The sequence below is a fragment of the Callorhinchus milii genome, unplaced genomic scaffold (assembly GCF_018977255.1).
Source record: "Callorhinchus milii isolate IMCB2004 unplaced genomic scaffold, IMCB_Cmil_1.0 Scaffold4, whole genome shotgun sequence".
In the NCBI taxonomy this organism is placed as follows: domain Eukaryota; kingdom Metazoa; phylum Chordata; class Chondrichthyes; order Chimaeriformes; family Callorhinchidae; genus Callorhinchus; species Callorhinchus milii.
Genome location: NW_024704745.1, coordinates 78,068,330 through 78,093,648, shown reverse-complemented (window position 1 = coordinate 78,093,648; position 25,319 = coordinate 78,068,330). Strand labels below are relative to the sequence as shown.

General features: G+C 40.7%; 1 protein-coding gene across 6 annotated transcripts in view; it reads left to right on the top strand.

Moving 5' to 3' along the window:
* The window catches only part of herc2 (HECT and RLD domain containing E3 ubiquitin protein ligase 2), a 133,342-nt gene extending 111,890 nt beyond the window's left edge, over window positions 1-21,452 (top strand). For all 6 annotated transcript variants that reach the window (XM_042334465.1, XM_042334462.1, XM_042334464.1 and 3 more), the window contains 20 exons: window positions 78-196; window positions 696-821; window positions 1,715-1,870; window positions 2,445-2,560; window positions 3,240-3,438; window positions 3,685-3,899; window positions 4,811-4,988; window positions 6,064-6,225; window positions 6,503-6,594; window positions 7,162-7,301; window positions 8,469-8,656; window positions 9,227-9,424; window positions 10,377-10,460; window positions 12,216-12,357; window positions 13,567-13,761; window positions 16,675-16,787; window positions 16,948-17,138; window positions 18,761-18,866; window positions 19,591-19,803; window positions 20,459-21,452. In XM_042334465.1, the coding sequence (XP_042190399.1) occupies window positions 78-196; window positions 696-821; window positions 1,715-1,870; window positions 2,445-2,560; window positions 3,240-3,438; window positions 3,685-3,899; window positions 4,811-4,988; window positions 6,064-6,225; window positions 6,503-6,594; window positions 7,162-7,301; window positions 8,469-8,656; window positions 9,227-9,424; window positions 10,377-10,460; window positions 12,216-12,357; window positions 13,567-13,761; window positions 16,675-16,787; window positions 16,948-17,138; window positions 18,761-18,866; window positions 19,591-19,803; window positions 20,459-20,731 (3,206 nt within the window). In that variant the 3' untranslated portion in view covers window positions 20,732-21,452. The remainder of the gene's footprint in view (window positions 1-77; window positions 197-695; window positions 822-1,714; window positions 1,871-2,444; window positions 2,561-3,239; window positions 3,439-3,684; window positions 3,900-4,810; window positions 4,989-6,063; window positions 6,226-6,502; window positions 6,595-7,161; window positions 7,302-8,468; window positions 8,657-9,226; window positions 9,425-10,376; window positions 10,461-12,215; window positions 12,358-13,566; window positions 13,762-16,674; window positions 16,788-16,947; window positions 17,139-18,760; window positions 18,867-19,590; window positions 19,804-20,458) is intronic.
* The last annotated feature ends 3,867 nt before the right edge of the window (window positions 21,453-25,319 follow it).

Genomic DNA, 25,319 nt, shown 5'->3' with positions numbered 1-25,319 from the left:
TACTGAAACAGACCTTACTATATGGCCAGTATTGAAAAGATTTTAAAATGTTTTTTGCTTTACGTAAAATCTGGCAGCCGCCAGTCACAGGATGTGGGCCTTGCAGAGATTGCGTAAGCTTCTGACGACCGAATTTGGACAGACCATCAATATCAACAGGTTGCTTGGGGACACTGAAGGAGAACCGCGATCCCTGGTATGATGACTTTGTTAAAAAAAAATATATATATTTGATAGGTCTGTATATAAAAAAATATATTTTTATATGAGCAAGAAAACATAATTGGCGAATACATGCAGAGTAGAATAGAAAAACAACATATTTACAATGCGCTTGTATGATAGGTCAAAGTAGTCAACTTTAAGCGAGTCCAGCTTTGTGACTATGGCTGGATCCAGATGCTATAGAGGGGGTACATGATCTGCTGACTCCCTATCAACCTGTCTGCTCCCTCCGCTCAGCAGGCTCTGGCCTACTCCAGGTCTACATATTGAACTACATTGAATATTGAACTACATCGTAGTTCAATATTACACTGTGAAATACATTGTGGTTCAATATCAGTTTGAGAATTTTAAAACCTGAAATAAATGTAAGAATGTTAACGTCAGTCAGCGCTATTTGGGTTTTTTTTAATTGAAAGATATTACACAATGTTGTCTGATAAAGGAAACTTCTCTTTTTTTCTCTCAAGAGTTTTACAGGCAGCGCTTTAGCTGCGTTAGTTAAAGGTCTCCCAGAAGCTCTGCAGCGTCAATATGAATATGAAGATCCCATTGTGCGAGGGGGAAAGCAGCTTCTCCACAGCCCGTTCTTTAAGGTAATTGTTTTTCCAAATAATCAAATGCTTAATTCAGAATTCAGAGAAAACTCGCTCATTAGATTACTCTATTTGACTCCTGTTAGAAATGTGCTCTCATTAGTGAGTTTAGAATGTGCTCACTTTCAGCTTCTAGTGAAAAGCAAAACAGACTGATTTATTGCATTGCCTCAATACTGAAGTGAGATTCAAGTGTAGTTGATGGTTTCTGTAAATGTTAATGAACCATCCATTTCATGGGATATTCCATAGAGGAAATAATAATTATTACAATAGAGGTACTTCAACAAGAGCTGCTTTTGACAAATTATTCCAATTTAAGGAAATCTCAAGGTTTATACTGATCTTGACGACACACTAAGCTGGAGGAGCTCTGCACAAGTGTATACTGTATAAAACACTTGTCAGCTTGGCTCAGTTGGTAGCACTCTGGCCTCTGAGTCAGAAAGTTGTGATTTCAAGCCCCACGTCAGGATTTGAAACTCATAAGTTGACACTAGAATCCAGTGCTGGGGGTGTGCTGCATTGTTGGAGATGGAGACATTAAAATAAGGGTCCGTCTGCCTGTTCAAGTGGGATGTTAAAGATCTCATGACATTATTTGAAAAGAGAAGGGAGATTCTCTTGGCAAACTGGTCAACAATTCCTCAATTAAAATTAGTCACTCACTACATGGCTGTTTGTGGGACAGTGCTATGCAAATTGGCTGCATTAGCCTACAAATACAGTCACTGCACTTCACAGCAAAAATCGCTTTGAGATATTTTGCCGACATGATAAGGCGCTATTTCAAATACAAAAATGATTGCTTATTATTGTTATTTGCTTTTCGGTTGGCAGTGTACAGAGAAATCTGGAGGCAGTCTTACTGAAGTCATTTCATGTATTTTCAGGTTCTGGTGGCTCTCGCTTGTGATTTGGAGCTCGATACTCTGCCTTGCTGCGCTGAAACCCACAAGTGGGCATGGTTTAGAAGATACTGCATGGCCTCCAGGGTTGCTGTTGCTCTGGACAAGAGAACCCCATTGCCACGGCATTTCCTCGATGAGGTGATTAATGTTTACGCTCAAATAGATCTACACCAAGTAGCATTGCAAAAGCAAACTAATAGACTTTTTTGGAAATAATATCTCAGGATACAGTATGTAGTTTGGGACATGTGCATGCAACTGCCAGGATGGTGGAAGGTGAACTGGGTGGAACTTGATCTTCTTTCGTCCTGCAATTCGTATGTTCTTATTGCTCATAGTAATTGACCCTGGAGACAAATTTTGATTCTTTTTTGTTTGCTGTTCATGGTTACTAACTCGCTGGCTTGTAACTTCAACCACTTATTTTTAATTAGAAGGTTTGGGATGGAATTGAACAAGAGGAAATTATAAGCCAGGATAAGCAGGAGGAGAACTCTGCTTCTCTTTGAATTACCTGATTGTTGAGGCAGACAGAACCTAAATTAATGGCAGAATTAAAAATTAGCTACTGCATTTGCTTTATAACTGGGTGCCCTGTATCTAAAATTAAATTGTTGAGTAATAATTATTGGGTTACATACCATGCTGAAATCAATGAGACTGGAGGAATTTTTGAACCAAAGTTTAATACCTTGCTTTTCTTCTGTTACAGGTGGCAAAGAAAATCCGTGAACTTATGGCAGATAATGAGAATATGAACGCTCTTCATGAAAGCCACGAAGTATTCAAAAGAGAGCAAGATGAGCAGCTTGTCCAGTGGATGAACCGGTCGGTACTGAATCCCTGGAATCACCAATACATTGCTGCTCTATTATATTGTATTTCATGATAGCATAAATTTGCTTAAAACAGGGTGGTTCAACCTTTTGGCTGCTGAGAGCCGGTGCCCTATTTGAGAAAAGTCCGTGGGCAATATTTTTGTGTTTCCCTTCCAGAAACGCAGCATTACAATCACGGGTTATGGAGGGAGCACGGGGGCCAGTTGAAATGGAATGTGGGGAATATGAAATCGCTTCCCGGTCACTAGCCAGGTTTTTGTGCTAAAGTGACCGACTTCTGGTTCATTATGTCACCGTTGACATCACGGTAGTCAGATATTCAATTTCTAGGGTCATCATGTCTCCGTCAAAGTTGTTTACTGCTTTATGCATGTGCAGAAAACAGGCATGTGCAGCAACCTTTTGTAATGACCTGGAAGTTGGCCTTTTGTAGCGTAGACAGTCGGGTGAATGTGCCCTCAAACAGGCTGTTATGTCTCGCTGTCAAATGGTTGAGATTTTCTGAATCCCAAACACCATGTCATAATGTACTATGTTTCATTTACATATCAAAAAAATAAACACTCTTAGAAATGGAGAGAAAAAGTGTTGAACAGGGAGAGTGAGAAATAAAGGGAAAATTAGTAATTTTTTCAAACAAACGTTTTTTAAAAATATGTTTCTAATAGGCGGCCTGATGATTGGACTCTCTCAGCTGGGGGAAGTGGAACTATTTATGGCTGGGGCCATAACCACCGAGGTCAGCTAGGAGGTATAGAAGGAGCAAAGGTTAAGGTTCCAACGCCTTGTGAGGCATTAGCAACCTTGAGACCTGTTCAACTGATTGGTGGAGAACAGACACTGTTTGCAGTCACAGCGGATGGAAAGGTGAGTGTCAATACATCCTTTAGTTAGAACTAGAAACGATAGCTTGTTCTCCCAAACTTAGACGCAACTATTGAGTAGTAAAAGTGCAAGTTATTTTTTGCTTAAGGAAGGAAGGAGTAATGGCTTTCACTACACATCAGTCTTAGATGATTATAATATCTTAACAATTCACTAGTGAGTTAGGATCAAAAAAATTCTGAAGTATTATAGGTGCCAATCACGTAATTCTGTTATTTTTACTCTCAGTTATATGCCACCGGATATGGAGCTGGAGGAAGACTGGGGATTGGAGGAACAGAATCTGTTTCTACACCCACTTTACTGGAATCAATCCAACATGTTCTTGTGAAGAAAGTGGCAGTGAATTCAGGCGGGAAGCACTGCCTGGCCTTGTCTTCTGAAGGAGAAGTCTACACTTGGGGTGAAGCAGAAGATGGCAAGCTAGGGCATGGCAATAGGAGGTAAGCGGAGACCTGTGTATCACATTTCCATTTGTCTTAATTTTATTTTCCTAATTTTCTTCCCTCTCCTGAAGCATTTTATGACTGGTATATAGTTCCAGAACTGCTGCCATGTCTATGAAAACAGTCACTGCACTTGACAGCAATTCTTATAAGGTTTTGAGATGTTTAACATGATTAGACTGTAAAAATGCAAATTGTTTCTTTGTGATGGTGTTAATAGGCTAATGGACAACAGAAGACATCACTAGGTTTTGCACTGGGTAGACATTCTCTTGTCCTTCTAGAGGAATATTTTCAACCCCTTAGTTTGATGCAAGCAGTGAAGTTCTCGTGGTCAAATGGTTTTTCAAGTGGATTATTTTGCCCAGAAAAACAGTCAGTTCACTTAGCGCTTTTGAGACGTCTCAAAGATGTGATGAGGCGCTATATTAAATGCAAATCAAATAATAATAATATTATTAGACTAAAAGACTTAGTGGAACGTGGGATAAAATGTTAGAGGTCAGTGAATGATGTGCTCCATTGTTTCCTGGATTAACTGAATGTTCCACAATAACAGCCAGGTCATAATACCATTATGAAACAAATTGATCACTTCAATCCACAACTGTTTGTAGGACACTGTGTGTGCAATTGGCTGCTGCCTTTTCCCCACAATTATGCAGTCAGTTTACTTCACAGTATATTCTGTGAAGTGCTTTGAGACGTCTAGAAGACGTAGCTATATCAAATGCAAGGATTATTATTATTAATTCTAACCCGCTGGCAGAGCTGAGGTTTGAGCTACAAGGCTGCTCACTACTATGTGGCATTAATATTCTGTTTGTAAACCATGTTATAATGTGTTCAATAAAGTGAGGAAATATTTGCTTGGTGTGATCTTATTTTTCCCCCTTTGCCCTTTTCAGTCCTTGTGACCGGCCTCGTGTTGTTGAGTCCTTGCGTGGTGTTGAGGTGATTGACGTTGCTGCTGGTGGAGCGCACAGTGCTTGTATTACTGCAGCGGGAGAGCTTTATACGTGGGGCAAGGGCAGGTATGGGAGACTCGGCCATGGCGACAGCGACGATCAGTTGAAGCCGAAGCTGGTAAGTACCATTGATTATAAAAGGTAACTCATTAGCTTAGAAAATACACAGTCACTGCAACTTGACAGTTTATCATGTGAAGCTATTTGGGACATTCTCCCAGTGTGAAAGATTATATTAGATCAGTCTTAAATCAATTTGCCTGGGTACAGCAGTTCAATAAGACCCAATATTCATTCTTAGGCATGTTCTATTCCTTGTATCTAAATTCCCTGATCTTTAATTTTTCGCAGTTAATTTTTTTTGTCTCGGAGTATCTTTTAATCAAATAATTTGTTCTGATTTGTTTATTATCTAAACCATTCTTTCTCTTTTAGAACTTGTTTTACTTGTTTAAATCTTGAGCCCGAAGATTTTACTTAAGTTTCCCTTGCTGTTTGAGATTACAGAAACTGACGGCATAATACTATAATAATAACCTTGCATTTGATATAGCGCCTTATCACTTCTTCGAGACGTCTCAAAGAGCTTCACAGAATATACTGTAAAGTGAATTGACTGTATATTGTGTGGGCGAAAAATAGGCTTATTTCTAGGATGCTGGCAGGGGTTGAGGAAAGGGGAGTGGGAGAGTGTTCCAGAGGTTAGAAGTGTAGTGGCTGAATAAGCTTGGGAAGGCTGTTTTTCGGAGCTCAGAAATGATTTTCACTAAACGGAATCCAGGGTTGCAGCAATTTTCAGCTTGTACGCAGCGCTACAATCATTCAGAAGCGAGGGGATTGTGATTTCAAAATATATTTAACTATTTGTTAAGTAAGGAGCTTTATGTGTTGAGGAATATCTCAATTTTGACCCATTTGTAAATCTACTTTGATTGGCGCGGGGTTCAACGCTCTGAGGTAGTTGAGGTTTGATTTTGTAACAAAGGATAAAGTCTAAAAATAACTCCTGTCTGAAATGGGAAATTCCAGTGCTGCGAGAGTAAGTTTTGGGACATACTTTTCAGTTGAACATAGTTGGATCCTGGTGTGATCCAGCACTATATCAAATACAAGTATTAGGGTTGTGTGTGTAGTGTTTAAGTGTATCAATGGAAGTATTATAATAGTATTTTAAACTTGTGCTCATATCCTAGGTGGAAGCGTTGCAAGGTTATCGAGTGATCGATGTTGCGTGTGGCAGTGGAGATGCACAGACTCTCTGTCTGACTGATGACGATACAGTTTGGTCCTGGGGAGATGGAGATTATGGCAAACTTGGAAGAGGAGGCAGTGATGGCTGCAAAGTCCCCATGAAGGTATTGAGAGTTCATCAGTATTTTGGCTAAAAATTTAGTTCAATGGGAATTTTTAAGTTTCGCTAAGGGTTTGCTTAGTTCTTCGTCCTCTAGGGGTAAAAGATGTAGTATGTGTGCAATAATTCTTTTCAGTGATAATTGTCACCTCTTTCTGTCATTGGAATGCCTGCTCTTGGCGGAACATTAATTGGAATAGCATTCGATTGCTTATTACATTGCTCGTAATAACTATCAGATTCCACTTGTTAATGTCTCTTTCGCTCCTCTCCCAAAATAGATTGATTCTCTCACCGGACTTGGGGTGGTTAAGGTGGAGTGTGGATCCCAGTTCTCTGTGGCCTTAACAAAGTCTGGAGCTGTTTATACTTGGTGAGTAAGGGCGTGTTGATGAACTCTGTAATTCTCACTTTGAACAATTTGTGTTAATTATTACCTTTAGGGCTGTCATATGGGATGATTGGGTGGAAGGGGAGAGAAATTTTATATTAAAATTCTGAACTCTTCTGCCTAATGGGAGATGGCATATGTTCTAATTGTGAGCATTTTGTCCCTTTTTCCAATTGTCAGTATCAATGTTATAATTTCCACAGAGCCCCATCCTGCTGTTCAGTGACAATGTCATTAAAGACGTGCCAGATGCCAACATTGTCTGGCCCATCTCATTGGGATTTAAAAAGTAATCATTGGGAAAACATACTGCTATTTACATGACCTTTTTCATAGCAAGTCCTTTTTTTTTTAGCCTCCTTCTTTGAAGTTCAGCACTAGAAATTTTCAAACAGCAACAACGTGCATTGGGAGAATGGCCCTCACGCAGAACGCTTATCACTAGCTGTCAGATTCTTAATACAACAACTTGTGTATTAATATAGCGCTGTTCACTTAAGATAATGCCGCTAAGTGCTTATAGAATGTAACGTGTGACTTGCTTTACAGGGGTAAAGGTGACTATCATCGGTTGGGCCATGGTTCTGATGACCATGTCAGAAGGCCTCGGCAAGTTCAGGGGTTGCAAGGGAAGAAGGTCATTGCAATTGCAACCGGATCATTGCACTGCGTGTGCTGTACTGAGGACGGTGAGACGTGACTTATTTTATAGAGAGGAAGCTGGTTCAGCCCAAGTTAACTATCAAGCTTCAAAATGTATCTGATGTAGTAGCTAGATCACTTGCCTCTGGGATAGATGGTTGCAGTTCATGCCTCGCGTCAGGACTTTGAGCTCATGGTCTAAGTTTACACTCCAGTGCAATGTTAAGGAGCACGGCATTGCTAGAGATGCTGTCTTTGGATGAAACATTAAACTGAGGACAGTCAACGTGGTCCAACAGCTTCACATCGTCCTGACGCCATTTCCCTCCCCACTAAACGTCCTCGCATGGCGGCAGCAGCAGGAGGAGTCGGCGGTTGTAAGGACGCAGCGCGGAGAGTGGAGTCCTGTAGCTCAGCGGTTAGAGCACTCGCTTTGCAAGCGAGAGACCTGAGTTCAATTCCAGGCAGAGGGCGAAACCTTGGGCAAGTTTCCTTACTCCACACAGAGCCTAATAATAATCCCTCCAAAACCAAAAACAATAATAAATTGGTCATTTTCAATCTACGACTGTTTGTGGGACATTGCTGTGCGCAATTGGCTGCCGCGTTCACCCACAAATATACAGTCAATTCACTTTACAGTGTGTTCTGTGAAGCACTTTGGGATGTCCTCCCGACGTGAAAAGCGCTATATCAAATGCAAGGATTATTATTATTATAATGCCGACAGCAAGCATGTCTTCTTACTAAATGTACTGCTCCATTTGTGTGCAAATGCTATATTTAACAGGAGTTACTCTGAATTGCTTTGAGGTGTTTATTGGAGTCTGGACCAATTCTGTTGTTTACTTTTCCACCTTGACTAACTGGGGGAAAAAGCTGTTTTTTGTCGTCACCCAGCTTAAAGTTGCTGTATTTAGAGAAGGAGCATTAATTTACTCCTCCTTGGAGTAAATTTTATTTGATGTAATAATCCTCACATTTGATATAGCACCTTATCACTTCGTCGAGATGTCTCAAAGCTCTTCACAGGGATCCGATATTGTGAAAGATATGGAAAATGTTGTTACCAACATGGAAATTTTTAGCAAAGAAAGAGGACTGTATTACAAAGTCATCGTGTGACCTTATAATATATGGAGACAATGTTGTATCAAAGGTGGTCTTGTGCAGTATTATCCTATCAATCAAATCTCACCCTTTCCCTAACACAGGGGAAGTGTATACCTGGGGAGACAATGATGAAGGGCAGCTTGGGGACGGGACTACCAATGCCATCCAGCGGCCCCGGCTGGTAGCTGCCCTACAGGGCAAGAAGATCAACCGTGTGGCCTGTGGTTCAGCCCACACCCTGGCGTGGTCTACCAGCAAACCTCCCAACGCAGGAAAACTTCCAGCACAGGTTTGTTCAGTGTTCAGCATCTTGGGACGTCCTCCTGACGTGAGAGATGCTCTACAAATGAAATTTGTTGTTCTCATTGGCTTTAATGCAGATTTCGTAAGCTCGCATGTAGGTGAAAAAATCACCTATGTAGAGGAAAAAATCTTATTTAATTGATAACTGATGAGATGTTAAACTGAAGTCCAGTCTGCCAGGTCTTGCGTTGCATGTTTAATGTCTCGCAGCAGAATTTAAAGTGAATACAGCCCCCACTCTCTGGAACTCCATCCCAAAGTCCCACTGACTCCTCACTCTCCCTCACTCTCTGCTTTCAAGGCACATCTGAAAACATAACTCTCTGACCAGCATCTTTTCCCTCCCCATCTCTGGTACCCATTCAGTGCTTTGAGAATTCCGGCCGATATGCAAGGCTCTATGTAAATGTATTTACCTCTTGGCTGAGTGTGGGTTTTACGAGCTCTTTTGCTTCCCTACAAAAACACTCACTACATTTGACATTAATTACTTGTGAGGTAATTACTTTCTGTGCAAGGTGCTTTAAAAATACAAGCTTTTTTTCTATCTTTTAAGATTCCAATGGAATACAACTACCTCCAAGAAATCCCGATAATTGGTTTGCGGAACAGACTGTTACTACTGCACCATATCTCGGAGCTATTCTGTCCTTGTATACCAATGTTTGACCTTGAAGGCCGCTTCGACGAAACTGGCCAGGGCCCATCTGTCGGGCTTGATACTTTACGTGGAATATTAATATCGCAGGGCAAGGTAAGACGTTGTGCTCAGAATGCTCATGGCCTTTGTAAAATAACATACTTGATCAATTGGAACACGGAGTATGAAATAAGAGAAGGACATCTTAGCAGTGGCTCTTGTGTGTGCTTCAGTGTGTGTGTGTGTGTTCTATCCTCATAGGAATATATAAATCCAGAGGACTGCTGTTGTCATCTGACCATTCCCAAATTGTCCGTTGTCAAAAGATTTTTTTTGATCAAATCATAGAAACTGTTGACATGTGTGGAACCTATCGCCTTGCTTGAGAGTTCCACATCTAAGACACTTACACATGAAATGTCTTGTGTTTGGAATGGAACATGCACGCTATCAGTGGAGCTGGCACCCTACTGAATTCTGAAGAGTAGAAGGTGGAGGTTGGCAAGAGGCAAGGCTTGAGGACCCCTGAGTGTCAGTTTGGGGTATTGCTGCAATTTGACCAGCTAAAACCATGTAGCTTCCCATTGAGAGCACTGTCGTCTCTCACTGCTTGTTCCAGTTAGGACCACCCCTACCCAATAGGGCTTTCGGGTTTAGCATAAGCTTGCAGTGTCTGCCCTCCCTTCCCCTATATTCTGCCGGTAAGCCAGGCTGGCTGATCTGTCAACCGTTTGAGTCCTTGTCTGTGACCATATTAAACTTAAACACTTTAGTAGGATTTAATTTATCTGCACTCTCAAATAAGGCCACCTAATCCATTGTTACTGTTTGCTTCACAAGCCTTTACTATTCCTTTTTAAGCATATATCTAATTCCCCTTTAAATGAACTTGTGGTCTCTGCCTCAGCTCAGCTCAAATTTGTGGAAGAAAATTCCTTACTCCAGCACCTGCCGTGTATTTTTTTTTCTAACCACCGTTTGAAGGCCTTAAGATTGATTCATTAGAAATTGTTGAAATCCAGTCGGATTGGCTAGTCCTAACCACCTCGCCATTTATTTATTGCAGGAGGCAGCCTTCCGCAAAGTAGTCCAAGCTACAATGGTACGCGATCGACAGCACGGACCTGTTGTGGAGCTTAACAGAATCCAGGTACTTTTATTGCAAGTGCAAATGCAGTGTGAAATGTTCAGTTTCTCCGCATTGCTGCCCTAAAGTTATGCAAGCAGTTCACGTGGATGGCACCACATGATAGATTTGGTAGGTTTCCAAGTTTGCACAGTGACTTGGTTTCGCTCTGAATTTAACTTCAGCTTTACAGTTTGTGTGATTCAGTTGTGTGGTTTATGTAACGATGTTTCCTCAAAAGAATTATTTTTGTTCTCAAATAGGCTTGGGTGTTAATTTAATGTAACGAACAATCTCTTCCTTGCTTTTCAGAACGTGCATTAAATTCATATTTATAATGTGACTAGCCAAGATAGTAACCTGCTAAATGCTGCTTGCTTACAGATTTAGTTACTGCCAATTTCCCACGTCACTGGAATGTTGAGTTTACATTTTCTATATCACATTTATAGGTTTTTATAATTGGCAAAGAATGATTGTAGCAATCTTGTTCATATTATGCCGTATGATTTAGTGCTTGCATAACCAGTGTTGGAAGAGCACTCAGTACTAGTCATTTGACACTATCTGACTTTGGGATATACATCACTACCTTTATTACTCTTTTTCTCCCTCTCTAGCCACGAGAATAAGCCTGAGAAAGGTCACAACTATTCAAAAGAAACATTATACCATGATTTCATGTGTTTTAGGAAGTAATTTGGTCTCTGAGTTTTATTGGTCCTGTTGCAATCTACCACTTCTGTACTACTCAGTTTTATACCAGCTTTTTAAATTTACTATTGCCATCCATTTGTTTGTATTGGAAAGAAAAGTTTGACTACAGTTGGATTAGATTCCTAATTTTCTACATATCTCTGCATTTGCTGCATGAACTGCTGCATTATTTTCTGTCCTGTGCTACATCATCCTGCACCGTGAGATATGCTTTGATTAGTGGCTTAACTGCTTACAAACGATGTACAGCACGGAAACAGGCACTCTGCCCAACCAGTCTATGGTGGTGTTTATACTACACATGACTGATACTTGATCCACTACCACTAAACTTAGACCTTGGGATCACTATCATATCTCATTCATACATGATCCTTAAACAAGCAGACTAATGAATCTGCAAAGCACCATTTCTTTAACTGCTTAGCCTGGCTCAGTGGTAGCACTCTCGTCTCAGAAGGTTGTGGGTTGAAGCCCATGTTTTAGTACATCTTTGTTCCACATGTTCCTGTTCTCTTCCTCACTCTTGTTATTTTGAATTAAGAGTCAAATGACAAATCATTGAAAGTTTCAGCATAGAAATGGGCCTTTGGTATATCAAGTTTGTGCCGTGTTTTTCTTCACTTGAGCCACTTAATGAAGTTCCACTCTCCTGGTTGCTCCTCAAACTTTTTAATATTCCACTTTTCAAGCATCTGTCCAATTCCCTTTTAAAAGAATGGAGGCGCAGATGTGGTTTGAATTCCACATTTCACCCATCCCTGTGTACATTTTGTTTTTGTTAACAACAGCAACAAAATTATATTTGTATAGCGCCATTCACGTTGGGAGGACGTCCCAAGGTGCTGGACAGTCAGTGTTTCGGACCCGAGCTGGGGGTTGGGATTGGGGAGAGTGGAGGGTACTGGTGGAAGCAGGGTGATCGAAAGCACGGTTGAAGAGGAGGGTCGTGAGATGGGTCTTCAAGGACCCATGGATGTTAAAACCTCAATCTGCAATCAAAAAATGTGCAGCTTAGAAATCTCTGCGTTGAGGAGTAAACATTTTACATTTCTTTTCCAGGTGAAACGCTCCAGAAGTAAAGGTGGATTAGCAGGTCCCGATGGCACTAAGTCTGTCTTTGGTCAGATGTGTGCAAAGATGAGCTCCCTGAGTCCTGACAGCTTATTGCTACCTCACCGTGTTTGGAAAGTCAAATTTGTTGGTATGTTCTGCTCGGCGGAAACTATATGTACATTATTTGACTGAAAATTGTTCTTCTTATTTAGTTTTGTCTTTCGTCATTTTAATACTTTTGTAATACAGTACAAACTTACATTCATGAAGTGCCCTTCATGTCGAGAGGATGTCCCAAGGCGTTTAACAGTCCTGGTTTGTCACTTGAGCTGAGGGTGAGAGCAGAGAGGATTGGGGAAGGGAGAGATGATCAAATTTTTTTCAGTTTATTTTTAGCTTCATGAAATCTTGAAGGCATTTCTGATTTAAACAACAGAAAGGCAGCACACTTAAAGTGATTTGACATTGTGCTATTGCGAGGTCTTTAAACAGATTGTTCTATAATACTCCTCCCATTGTGCAGTTCCACGATAGGGTTGTGGCAGATTTATTCACCTAAAAAGAATGTACCAAAGGTGTTTTAAAGATGATGTAGTTGTAACGTATTCTACTGTGTATTCACATGGTGTTGAAGCTGAAAATCCCTGATTTGCTTGAGTGTGGCATTTAGAACTAGGTCAGTTGATCTGGACCTGTTTATGCAGTTTAGCTACTCTGGACTGCAGGCCGGTCAGACAGGAACACCTGTCTCTATGAGGCAATCAGATTAATGTATTTCTCCAAACTCCCTCCACTGCAGTGGTATTCTTCTTTAAAGATCTCGTCTTACTAAACTAATGTAAACTTATTTTTTCATAAATAATTACAATGATTTAAAACCAGTTTTCTAATATATTAAACTGGTTCATCAGAGCTTGATTAGAAGCGTTTTCATCAACAAGCTGAACTGATTGCCAAGTAATCTTGTTCCAAGGTCTTATCAATGCACTTGAGACCCAGTTAACTCTTCTCGGATTGTGGCAGATTTGCTGCTATGTGATTATTCCTATGTCTGTTTTGTTTCTTACTTGCAATTCTACACCATGGATAAATCTTCTGCGGTTTCTCGCCTGTGTGTGCCTCATTACCATCATCACTAGGGAAGGGAGCTGCTCAGTTCTAATACAAGTTTAGTTCTATTAGCAACTCCCTTCCCTGGCGATGATGGGAATGAGGCATGCACAGAGGTGAAAACACACATTAAATATGGGCCAGCTAAAATTAGCAAAGAGAAAGCAATGTGGTACAATGCACAAAATAATACATATTGACAATCAATTAGTCGCCTCTGACTGCAATCTGTTGCCTTTTGATCCAGGAGAGTCTGTGGATGATTGCGGTGGAGGTTACAGTGAATCAATTGCAGAGATGTGCGAAGAGCTACAAAATGGACTGACCCCATTATTGATTGTTACTCCAAATGGCCGGGATGAATCGGGAGCCAATCGTGACTGCTTCCTGTTAAACCCAGCCGCCAAATCACAGCTACACGTCAACATGTTCCGTTTCTTAGGTATGTAGTTTATTCGCAGGACTTTTTAATTGCTACGTACAGAATATTAGCATGCAACGTAAAAGGAGAAAGCAAGCCCAGAAAAGTGCTTTCAGTAGAAGGTACTTGCCATTTAACCTACATTGGTCATTCTCTTCATGGCTGTTTGTGAGACATTGCTGTGAGCATATTAGCTGCCACAGTTGCCTACAAATATTTACTTTATTTATTCTATTTACTTAGTGGTAAGTAGGAACCTGGCTGTTAGTCGATGGCTGGATCGCTTCCCGGGGGTAATTATCTCCCTCCACCCCAATGTGGTCTCTCAATCCACGATTGTTTGTGGGGCATTGTTGGGTGCAATTGGCTACCGCATATGTCCACAAAATATGGTCAATCCACTTTACGATATATTCTGTGAAGTGCTTTGAGACGTCTCGACGACTTGATAATGTCCTTTAGGATTATTATTATTAAATACACAGTTGCACTTGACAATACATGTGAAGTGCTTTGAACTATTTGACATTGTAGGCGCTACAAAAATACAAGACTTATTACACTTTTGTATGCATTGCTTTACTGTAAGTGTCTGTTTGGCTGAGTGGATGGCACTCTCGCTACTGGGATTGTGGTTTCAAGCCTAAAACGATGACTTGAGTTCATAATCTACATCATTTAAGGGATGAAAGAGCGTTGAATTAGTATTAAAAATAATAATAATTGTTCTTCAGCTAAGGCAAACTGATTACTCGTTCGCCTGTTCTGTTGCCTCAAAGATCACATTAGCAACTGCTTGTTTGTCTGCATAACAGTCCGTACACTACAGAGTAACAAAGTTTGAGATGTTCTACATTTTAAGGCACTATGGCACAAGCAACATCAAATCGAAAGCATTTTCTTAATTTAGCTACATTCAGTCTCTCTCCTGGGGAGACCTGCCATTTCACATCCACATTCCCACTGCGCCAAGCTGTTCTGATTTATGTAGTGTATGGTAACAGCTTGGAGAGGCTAATACAGAAGTCAAGGCTGTTGGCTGGATCCCGATTCGAAGGAGTCTAAGCTGTGAAATGTTAACGGCAGTAAAGCACACAGGACTTGAGGGCACAGAGGTAGCTGTCTAATACTATTGTCTGAATTTGAGATCAGCAACTATAACTTGCATTTATATTGCCATTTCATGGGAATGCAATGCCTATAAAGCAATGAGCTTCATAGAATTAGATTAATAAAGTGAATGTAATGGAAGTAAATGCAGCAACAAATTTGCACCTGCAGAATCCTACAAACAACCATGAGATGAGTCGCCAATTAATTTGCAATTGAATTGAATTTGGAAGACGAGGGAATATGAGTTCAAGCCTTCATTGGTGATTCACGTTCATAGTCTAGGCTGACATTCCAGTGCGATGCTGGAGAAGTATTGCATTATTGGCACCATTATCCTTTGGATGAGATGTTAAACTGAGGCCGTTTATTGGCTCAGTTTCACATTGAAGTCCCGCCTGAAAACCTTCCTCTTCGACCACACGTATGGCCACCTCCCCCAGCTAGGAGTTGGGCTCCACCACTGTTAAGCGCTCTGAGACGCTACCCTGTGTAGAGGGTGCTATATAAGTACAAGTTGTTGTTGTTGTAACAAACAATCCCCTCCCCCCCGGATATGATAAAATTGCCAATTGACTTCATGCCTGTTTTGTAGACATTGCTTTGGCTTAATTTAGCTGTTGCATTTTGTCTCAAAAAAAAACATTTCAATACACTTTAGAGTATATCCTGAGAAGTGTTACAAAACAAGTCATTTTTTGTTTTCAAACTATTACAAGTTCTTTGTATTGAGCATAGTATATATTCCTCATTTTTGGAGGAGCATTGAGATTGAAACAGCACTCATCAGGAAAGCAACAACATGAATAGCTCCTTGATGTCAAGGTGTCCCAACATGTAAAGGTCTTGAGGTCTTGCATGTCAACGTGACGTGCATGGAATTCCCTGAAGGAAAGGCACTTTACATCTCGAGCAAATTATTCCTGCATATAGATGCCACCTGTATATGCGCTATTACAACCCTATTGCCTTAGTTGCTGAAGGAATGAGAATAGCAGAGCTGTTTGATTATTATTCTTGATGTAATTGTGTGTCCTGGCCGAAAAGAGCTGTGCCAAACACTTTGTCATTATGACAGTGCCCTTTTCAACAGAAGGTGGATGACAGAACGAGAACATTTAAAATGACATGTGACCTTCTTCATTCTCTACACAGGCAGATTTGCTCCACTTAGATCAGATTCTTTGATTATAACAAAGTGTTTTGACGGGTTGTATATGGCTAACAAGATCATCTTGTGTTTCTCAAACAGAAAAAAAGTCATTTTCTTGCGTACACAAGCACAATAGGCCAAGCACGCACTCACTGCACTGAAAGAGTAATTTGTATGATTTCAATGAGAGAAAATGCACCTTGTGTAGCTGAAAATATCGTATTTTTAACCTCAACACAACTTGGGTTTATCGAAGACGAAGCTAGTTTATTTTGCCTCTGTATTCAAAGATGGTTGAATCTTGTATTCAAAGATGTTTGTCAAAAGGGTATTTTGTGAACTGCTTTGAAATATTTCAACAAGATGAGGCTGATCGCAACCTGGCTGTCTTGGAATGTTTAACAGTGGAGCTTGATGCCAAGACTTTTCTGTTTTTTCTATGAGTAGAACAAAAAAAGGAATCAAATACTTTCAGGAAAGGAAAGAATGGAAACCTAGACTATTTGGAACGTTCTGTGCAGCACGTCCTAACTACAGTCAGACGTTTGGTCCAGAGTTGATGTTAAATAAAAAACGTCACAAATGGGTGTATTTCTTACTCTGAGTAATGTTAAAAGAGACGACTTCCTTTCGCTTGAAACAAATAATTTGTTATGAAACTTTTTTTTTAGGTGTGCTTTTGGGTATCGCTATACGTACTGGCAGTCCACTCAGTCTCAATTTGGCAGAGCCCGTCTGGAAACAGCTTGCAGGGATGAATCTGACTATTGCTGACCTGAGTGAGGTAAATGCTACTCCTTTGCATCTAATGTACAATGTGAATAACATGACTCATTTACATTTTGTGGTTTGACTATGTAGAATCTATTGCAAGTACCATCAAAAAAAAACTTAATATTCTGGATGTGGATTTTTGAGTGGTGTAACCCATGTCTTACGTTTAGGTCGATAAAGATTTTATTCCTGGGCTCATGTACATCCGAGATAATGAAGCAACTGCTGAGGAATTCGAGGCCATGTCTTTGCCCTTCACAGTGCCAAACGCAAGTGGTCAGGATATTCAGCTGAGCTCAAAACATTTGCATATCACACTGGAGAACAGAGCGGAGTATGTTCGATTGGCCATCAACTACAGGTAAAGCAACAGATGGTTCAATAGTGTCATCATTCCATGGAAGCATTTCTACAACAGAAGGAAGTGAAAAAGTGTTGGGTGTGAAATTGGCTCGCAATAGCCTTTGGGTGTTAAGCTAAGACATTAAACCAAAGTCTCAGCTGCCAGTTCAGGGGGGTGTTAAAGATCCATTGGGACAAGAAAAGAAGAGTTTTCTCCCTGGTGTCCTGTGCAACAGTCCCCCAGATAAAACTGGTCATTCATTTCATGGCTGTTGCGGGTCATTGCTGCGTGGGTCAGCGCCTAGGGACGTCCTCCCGACGTGAAAGGCACCATAGAAATGTAATTTTGTTATGCACAAATTGGCTGGTCTTCGCCTACAAAGTACACAGCCACTGCACTTCACAGTAAAACCAGATGAAGTGTTTTGAGACTCCTGTCTCTCTGACCTGCTGACTCCCTACCAACCTGCCCGCACCCTCCATTCAGCGGGCTCCGGCTGCTCCATGTCTCCCACCCGACCCACCCTACCATTGGTGGCCGGGCTTTCAGCCTCTCTGTCCCCACACTCTGGAACTCCATCCCACAGTCGCTTTGCCTCGCTTCCTCCCTTGCCTCCTTCAAGGTCGTTCTCAAGACCCTCCTCTTCGATCGTGCCTTCAGTTGTCCTCCCATCTCTCTGCCTTCTCACCCCTACACCACCCCTCCCCAATGCTCGGGTCCTGACCCCCGACTGTCCAGCTTCTTGGGACGTCCTTCCGACGTGAAAGGCGCTCTATAAATATAATTTTCTTGTTGTTGAGACGTCTCACTGACACAATAAAGCTCTATATCAAATGCAAGCACTATTATTTATGCAGCCAAAACCAGATTTTTGCATAAAGCAATTTTGTAATGCTGAGGTGTATTTGCTTTCCCAAATTCCTCCAATACGTAGTAGAAGTATAGAATATTTCACATCCTCTCAGATCAGTGCTATCCAATTGGCTACTGAGAGGTGTGGAAAAAAGCCCTTTGGTGTTCTTGTGAAATCAGAAATTGCTGATTGCAGAAAATATTACTCAAACTATAAGAGAGAGTCAACTTCTGAGCTGTTTTGACACATTTAGGAAAAACAGTGTATTCAGTGCCCTCTGACTATTTGATGTGTGATAGATTACTGTTAAATGAGGAATGTTTGGAATTTGGCAGTTTTAACCATTAAAGCAGAACATTGTTGGAAGTGTCAAAGTTAAGCTTAGAAAAAATGTATCTACACAGAGGGTTATTTGAATATCTGAGCTAGCATTTCGCACACAAACCACCTCTTTTAATCCCACGGTCCTGCTCGCTTCCCATTCCCTTTAATATCACTTTTTTGAAATCTTTCTTGCACGCTCCTCGTATTTTTTTTATTCCTAGGTTTAAAGATTCTATCTAATCTCACTTAAAAATAATGTCTCCTCAATAGCTTGGATTGCACTGATTATCTCCTCAATAGCTGTAGTTCATCATCCTTGTGTAGGCGACTAAACTTCCTTGCAAAAAAAAACAATCAGAGCTCCCTGATGTATCAATTATTAGTCACTACTTTTGAGTAAGCGAACTGTTGTTTAATGTAAACTTCAAGTTTTGGTATCTTTCATTTGTTTGGGCTTTCATAGGTTGCACGAATTTGATGAACAAGTTTCAGCTGTGCGAGAGGGCATGGCAAGAGTGGTTCCTGTGCCCCTTCTTTCTCTCTTCACTGGCTATGAACTGGAAACCATGGTATGTCTTCTGTCTGTCTCATTGTAAGCTAAGCTGTTTCAGTTTCATAGGAAGCTCCGTGTAAATGATTAGATTGTTTTACTTTGTCACTTGTTGAAGATTGAAATATTGAACTGTTGCAACTATCACATCTTTCTTTCTAAACTTGATATCTGGTGCTGCTGCTATTGCTCTCTCAAAATTTAACCATAAAACTGCATCGGAAATTATTCAGAAGTGGAAACATTTGCCGACTTAGCAAATGTGTCTTATTTCAAGATTTAAAAAAAAAAGGCTTGAGATTTTTTAAATGTACGTGGAATTGTGCCGGTGCAACCAGCTGGTTCCATCTTTAGTGTGCGAGATGACTGCTGCTGTAATGAATTTATTCGGTCTTCCCTTTGCCATTTGCTTGCTTGGGAACTGTGTTAGAATGACATGGGGTGGCAGCAACCCATTTGTGACCTGTTTGATTTGGCCAGTTTAATTAGTACTGTTTGAAACTGCATATCCAGTGACTCTCAAGAGTTGATCTGTAGCACTATGTAACTTTGGAGTGTTGAGGGCAAAGGAATTTAAACTGGAGAGTTTGATATAATCATGAATGAATTGTTTATATGCAATTGACAATAGAATTACAGTCTTAACCATCAAAGAGCAATATTAAATTGGTAACCTATGGAAAAGATTGGAATTGAACTAAATATCTTGTTTGTTCATAAAGTGTACCATTACTTTGTGGCAGGTATGTGGAAGCCCTGATATTCCGCTGCATCTATTAAAATCTGTGGCCACATATAAAGGAGTGGAACCCACAGCTCCATTAATTCAGTGGTTCTGGGAGGTGATGGAATCCTTCTCCAACACCGAACGCTCTCTCTTCCTGCGCTTTGTGTGGGGAAGGACGAGGCTGCCCAGGACAATCGCAGACTTCAGAGGCCGGGATTTTGTTATTCAGGTAATGTCATTAAATCGAGAGAAACCACAAACTGATCGTGTTTATTAATAATAATAATCCTTGCATTTGATATTGCACCTTATCACGTCTTTGAAACTATAGAATATACTGTAAAGTGTAGTGACTGTATATTTTATGGGCGAAACATGACAGCCCAATGCGCGCAGCCATGCCCCACAAACAGTCATGGATTAAGTGAACAATTTAAATAAAAAAATAAATTGGAGGGATTATCATCCCCGGAAAAGCAGAAAATCTGCCAATCCATTTTTTAAATTGTCTTTGTCATGGAATCGAGTTATAAGTGGCCTTTAAGGAAAATGTGCAAGTAAGCCAATATCTTAGCTTTGGCTACAAAATTCACAAAATTAACTCTTTCCCAAATTACATTTAATTAATAATTATAAATAATCCTTGCCTTTTACGCAATTGTCAAAACATTTAAAGAGTTTGCCAGATTTTCTGTATTCTATAAGGAGAGGCTCAAAATGAATGTTATGTTGCAGTATATTCTTCGAGACGTCTCAAAGACTCGATAATGCGCTATATCAAGTGCAAACATTATTATTATTATAATAAAAAAATTTCTGTGTGAAGTCGGGAGGGAGATGCGAGAGTCAGACTGATTTTTAACAGTATCTTTGTCTCGTTGTAGGTACTTGACAAGTACAACCCTCCAGACCACTTTCTTCCTGAATCGTACACGTGTTTTTTCTTGCTGAAGTTGCCCAGATACTCATGCAAACAGGTGCTCGAAGAAAAACTGAAATACGCCATTCACTTCTGCAAGTCGATCGACACCGACGATTACGCTCGTATTGCACTAACAGGGGAGCCTGCCGCTGACGATAGCAGTGAGGACTCTGACAACGAGGATGCAGACTCTTTTGCTTCTGATTCTACACAGGACTACTTAACAGGTCATTAAATTCAAACAAACATTTAATATCAGACACAGAGCCTGTTGTCAGGAAAGTGGGGAGCACTTTGGAGAGAAGGGGGCGAGATTTGAAGAATGATAGTGTGGAAATGTTCTGCAGGTATTTCGATTCTCTTTAAAGAACAAACGAAGATCAGATTGTAGAATAATGTGAAAAATTGACAAGAGTTCTCACAACAGAACCACGGTGGACAAATGTAATTATTTATTGCTTACATTAGTGGACTGGTAATACTTTAGAGCCAATGTGTAATTAGAAGATGGTACTGTGTCCCTCACAACTTCAGATGCATATGTTTTTGTTCAGTGAGGTTTTACTTTTGTTTCCTAATGCTGCAGAAACCATAGGTACAGGGTTAGACCTGAGTACCTCCTCTTTGTGTTTACTGCTTTTTTTTATGTCTCTTTATTCCCGAAGTAATACAATAAACAGTAACACAAAGTAGGACCCAAGGGCAGTAAGCCTTTCACTGTGGTAGGGCGTAATGTTAAAACATTTTTTTTTGAGGGGTGGGGCGAGAAAGGTCTCAAAGTGAATGTTGTGTTATCTGCATTTTCCATGCTGTATATTGAGATAATGTGCACCAACTTGAATCGTATTATAAATACTACATAAAATGACTTTATTAGCAGTGTTTGTGTACATGACAATGAACATTTTGATTGTTACATCATTTAAAATGGAATATTCTTAAATGATAAGACATGACGCAATGTCTCAACTCTTTTTTTTGTGTGACATTTTACAACTCTGCAGAGTAAGTTATGAAGGCAGTCAGTCCCCCATTTGCATTGACAAATGTACATAATTTGAAACTGTGCCACACACCAACACAAAGCAGTATTTTCATTTACTTGTGAATAAAAAAAAACAGTTTAAATGGCTTAAATTAAATCAATTCTAATTTTCCTTAATTCATTATGCTGTAACTCCGCTGGAAAAAAATTGCAGCCTGAAATTTAGGTTGGATTTAATGTGCAATGCAGTCATTAGTTTATTCGCACTCTGCTATTATGATGTCTGTTGCAATAGTATCACAATAGTACTGCACATTTCTGCTGATCAGTGTGGCTGAAATCCTTTAAGATTTAGCCAAGTGTGTTACATTGCAAAATATTTTTCCTTTTTTGGTCAAATTCCACATACAAACAGGAATTGCTCTCATCCCACTGTGAGGGAAGCGTAAATACATTGTGATCCTTTAAGAGGTTATTAGGCTTTAACTCTGAAAGTGACTTCCTTTACTTTGCTGTTCTGAACTGCACTCTTATTTCAATTAATCATAGTGTCAACGTTGTTCATACACCACCAGAAAAGGTAAATCTTTTTGTTTCACAGTGATTTATAGTAATGAATTCTAGGAGTTGGTTGAATGAATAATTTCTTTGGAAGTTTCTCTTAACTCCTGTTTCAGTTTCTTCGAATCATAGACTCAAGAGAGTCTATGGGATGACAAGGACAGAAAGGAGCCATTTTGTCCGTTGAGTCTATGTAGTTTTCCTCTACATAAAGCATCTAATTTAATCCTATTCTGCTCACTCTCTCAGATGATCTCTTATCCACACAAGCCTACTGAAGTTTACTTCCCTTTTGACTACCTCTTAGTCAGTGCCAGCTCCTGGCTTTGTGTTGAATGTTAGTTCCTTCCCACTGACTTATGTCGCTGTCTCCTCAGTTTGCCTGAGTTTCAGAAGGGAGAAACATAGTATAAAAGGGATGACTGGCAGTTTATTGCAGGGTAATGCCAGTAACAAAGGTCTGAAAATTTCATTCTTTTGCACCAATTAGCACAGTTCTCATTAGATAAAGATTATTTTGGCCAGCTAGGTATCTGCCACATCACCATACTTAAGAGTATCCAAACCAGGCTGAGAGTTCCACATATGTATGCCACCAATACCTAGAAATTTCCCTATGGAGGGAATGGAACCTGCAATCTCTCTTGGGGAACACCCTGCTTACCTAATTCTGGAGAGTATTAGGTGTAGGTTGGCAAAAGCCAAGGCTCAGAGACCCCAGCGTGTGTGTTGCAGTACTGCTGGAATTTACCCGGCTAAAGTTTGCCATTGATAGCACTGTCTGATTCAAGCCTGAGGAATTCAAATCAAAGTTGACTGACCTGTTGTCAATTGTACCTTGGCTATAGTCCATAGCCAAGCATGTCACCAGCTGTAAGGCGACTCCATTCACTTGCCTTCTCTTCTCCTGCCCTACCATCCAGGAACATATCGGCTGCTAGGATAGATGGAGTTGGGGATGAGATTTATAAAATGTACACCACCACAAAACACAGACAGTAGCAACTTGGAGACGAGCTCACAAGAAGATTTCTGGAGTTCAGCATAATCTCCTCCAACATTATTCACAGATCTGCTCAACGGCCGATTCTGAAGTCCAATGATTCTGAATGTTCCAATGTTGCCTGACATCGATGGCCGTTTAATGGCTGGTCCATTGCAAACAACAACTTGCATTTGACATTGTGCCTTTCACACCTGAAAGTGCTTTGCAAAGTAAATGGACAATACCAAGCAGGGAGGGAGAGGAGCAAGGAAAGGCTATGGACCAAAAGTAGTCAAAGTTGGAGGTTTTTATGAATGGTCGATCGCTTGTATGGCGAGCCTCGTGAACGCTCAATAAAAAAACAAGAGGAAGCAGCAATGTGGAGCTCAATTTAAACAAAGTGTATATTTTTTAATTCCAGGTGCGTGAATTACTACATGCATCTGACTTTGATTTCAGTTAGACTAAATAATTATGGAGTTCTATCATTTCTTTCCTCTTGGTTTTGTGATCATTCTCGACGTCACCACCTAGTGGCGATCGAAGGGGTGGAGACACCTACTCTATCTGGTTAAATCACCCCATCAAAATTCTGTCCTGGGACTGAGAACATATGGTCTCCTTCAGGCGAGAGACAAGTCTGCAGTCATTCACTCTGTCTGCTTAGCATGGTCTACCAGCCACATCGCAACAGAGTCCAGATGACCATTTTTTNGGTGCCTGACAAAAATACCTTCAGAAACATTTTGTTGTCGAATCTTCCCACACTCAGGTCACCAATGTACTGATTGATTAATAGAATTGCACAATGACACGATTGCATTGAACATGTAAACAGATCAATCTCCAAGAAACAGGAAGAGAGTTAAGTAAGTACTCTTGTTGGTGGCCTCAGAGCTCGATTGCACTTGAATGATTAAATGGGTCCACAGCCACGGCACTCAGAGGATTAAGAAATGAACATCTTGCAAAGGTTTTGTGCCTGACATTGGAATTTTTCTTTTAAACTTGCTCTATTATTTACTGTCATAAGCCAATTTTGTTCTATCTTACACCCACCTCAGGCTCGAGTTCTGAGAACTCAACAGAAGCTGAGCTTCTTTGCCAGTGTGCAATCTCTCCCTCAGGTGGGGGTGGGGGAGGTGTGGGAATAGGGGAAGGATGCATCCGGTTGTCTATATCAAGACAATGCTGGTTTGCACAAGCCAAGATATTTATGATAATAATTCTTGCATTTGATATAGCGCCTTATTACTTTATTATGGGTTTGAATCCCTGGCAGGGCGAAACATTAGGTAAGTTTCCTTACTCCACACATGCACACGCCTCTGTTTCCCCAGCAGTAGGTAGGAACCCGGTTGTTAGTGGATTGGCAGATTGCTTTTCCGGGGGTAATAATTCCTTAAAAAAAAATTATTCTGTTAAATGACTGTTGGTGGGACACTGCTGTGTGCAATTGGCTGCCACGTTCACCCACAACATGTACAGTCAATTCACTTTACAGGATATTCTGTGAAGCGCTTTGAGACATCTCAATGACATGATAAAGCACTATATCAAATGTAAGGATTATTATTGTTGTTTTCACTTTGGAGACAGCTCAGTCCTAAGGGCACCATGTAACTCTCCCCTTCTTCCCAGGAGGATAATTGCAAGTTGATTCCCCCCACTCTTCCCCATAGAAGTCCCCACAACACGCTGACAGTGATTGATTGCTGCCTGCCTTGTCTCTCCCAGTGTTGGTGGCCAACTGAACCGCAAGAAGCCGTGTCAAGGTGCTTCCCCTCTGATACTTACGTCGATCCTTTTGCCATAACTGAAGTGCTGAGTGAAAAGTATACTCCCCTCGGTTAGAAACAAATTAGCCTCTGCTCCCTGTCAGTGGGTCACCTCACCTGCCGCTTAGATCTCTAACCTTGGAGGTATGTATATGGGAATAATAATAATAATCCTTGCATTTGATATAGTGCCTTATCATATTGTTGGTACATCTCAAAGCGCTTCATAGAATATACTGTCAAGTGTAGTGACTGTGTATTTTGTGGGCGGGATAACCCAAGGTAACCAAAGAGGATAAGAAAGCATGTAGCAACCCCATTCCTTCCGTGGCCCATGTGCAATCCGTTCCACCACAGAGCCCACCCAATCCTATTTGTATCCTGGGGAAAAATGCTCCCGTCCACCAAAGGTCAAAACAGCAGAACGCCTGCATAACCTTTCCTACATTATACTCCCTTGACAGGTTGCTTTCCATCTTGACGTTCCCATGGTCCCAGCAGGTGAGGAGCCATC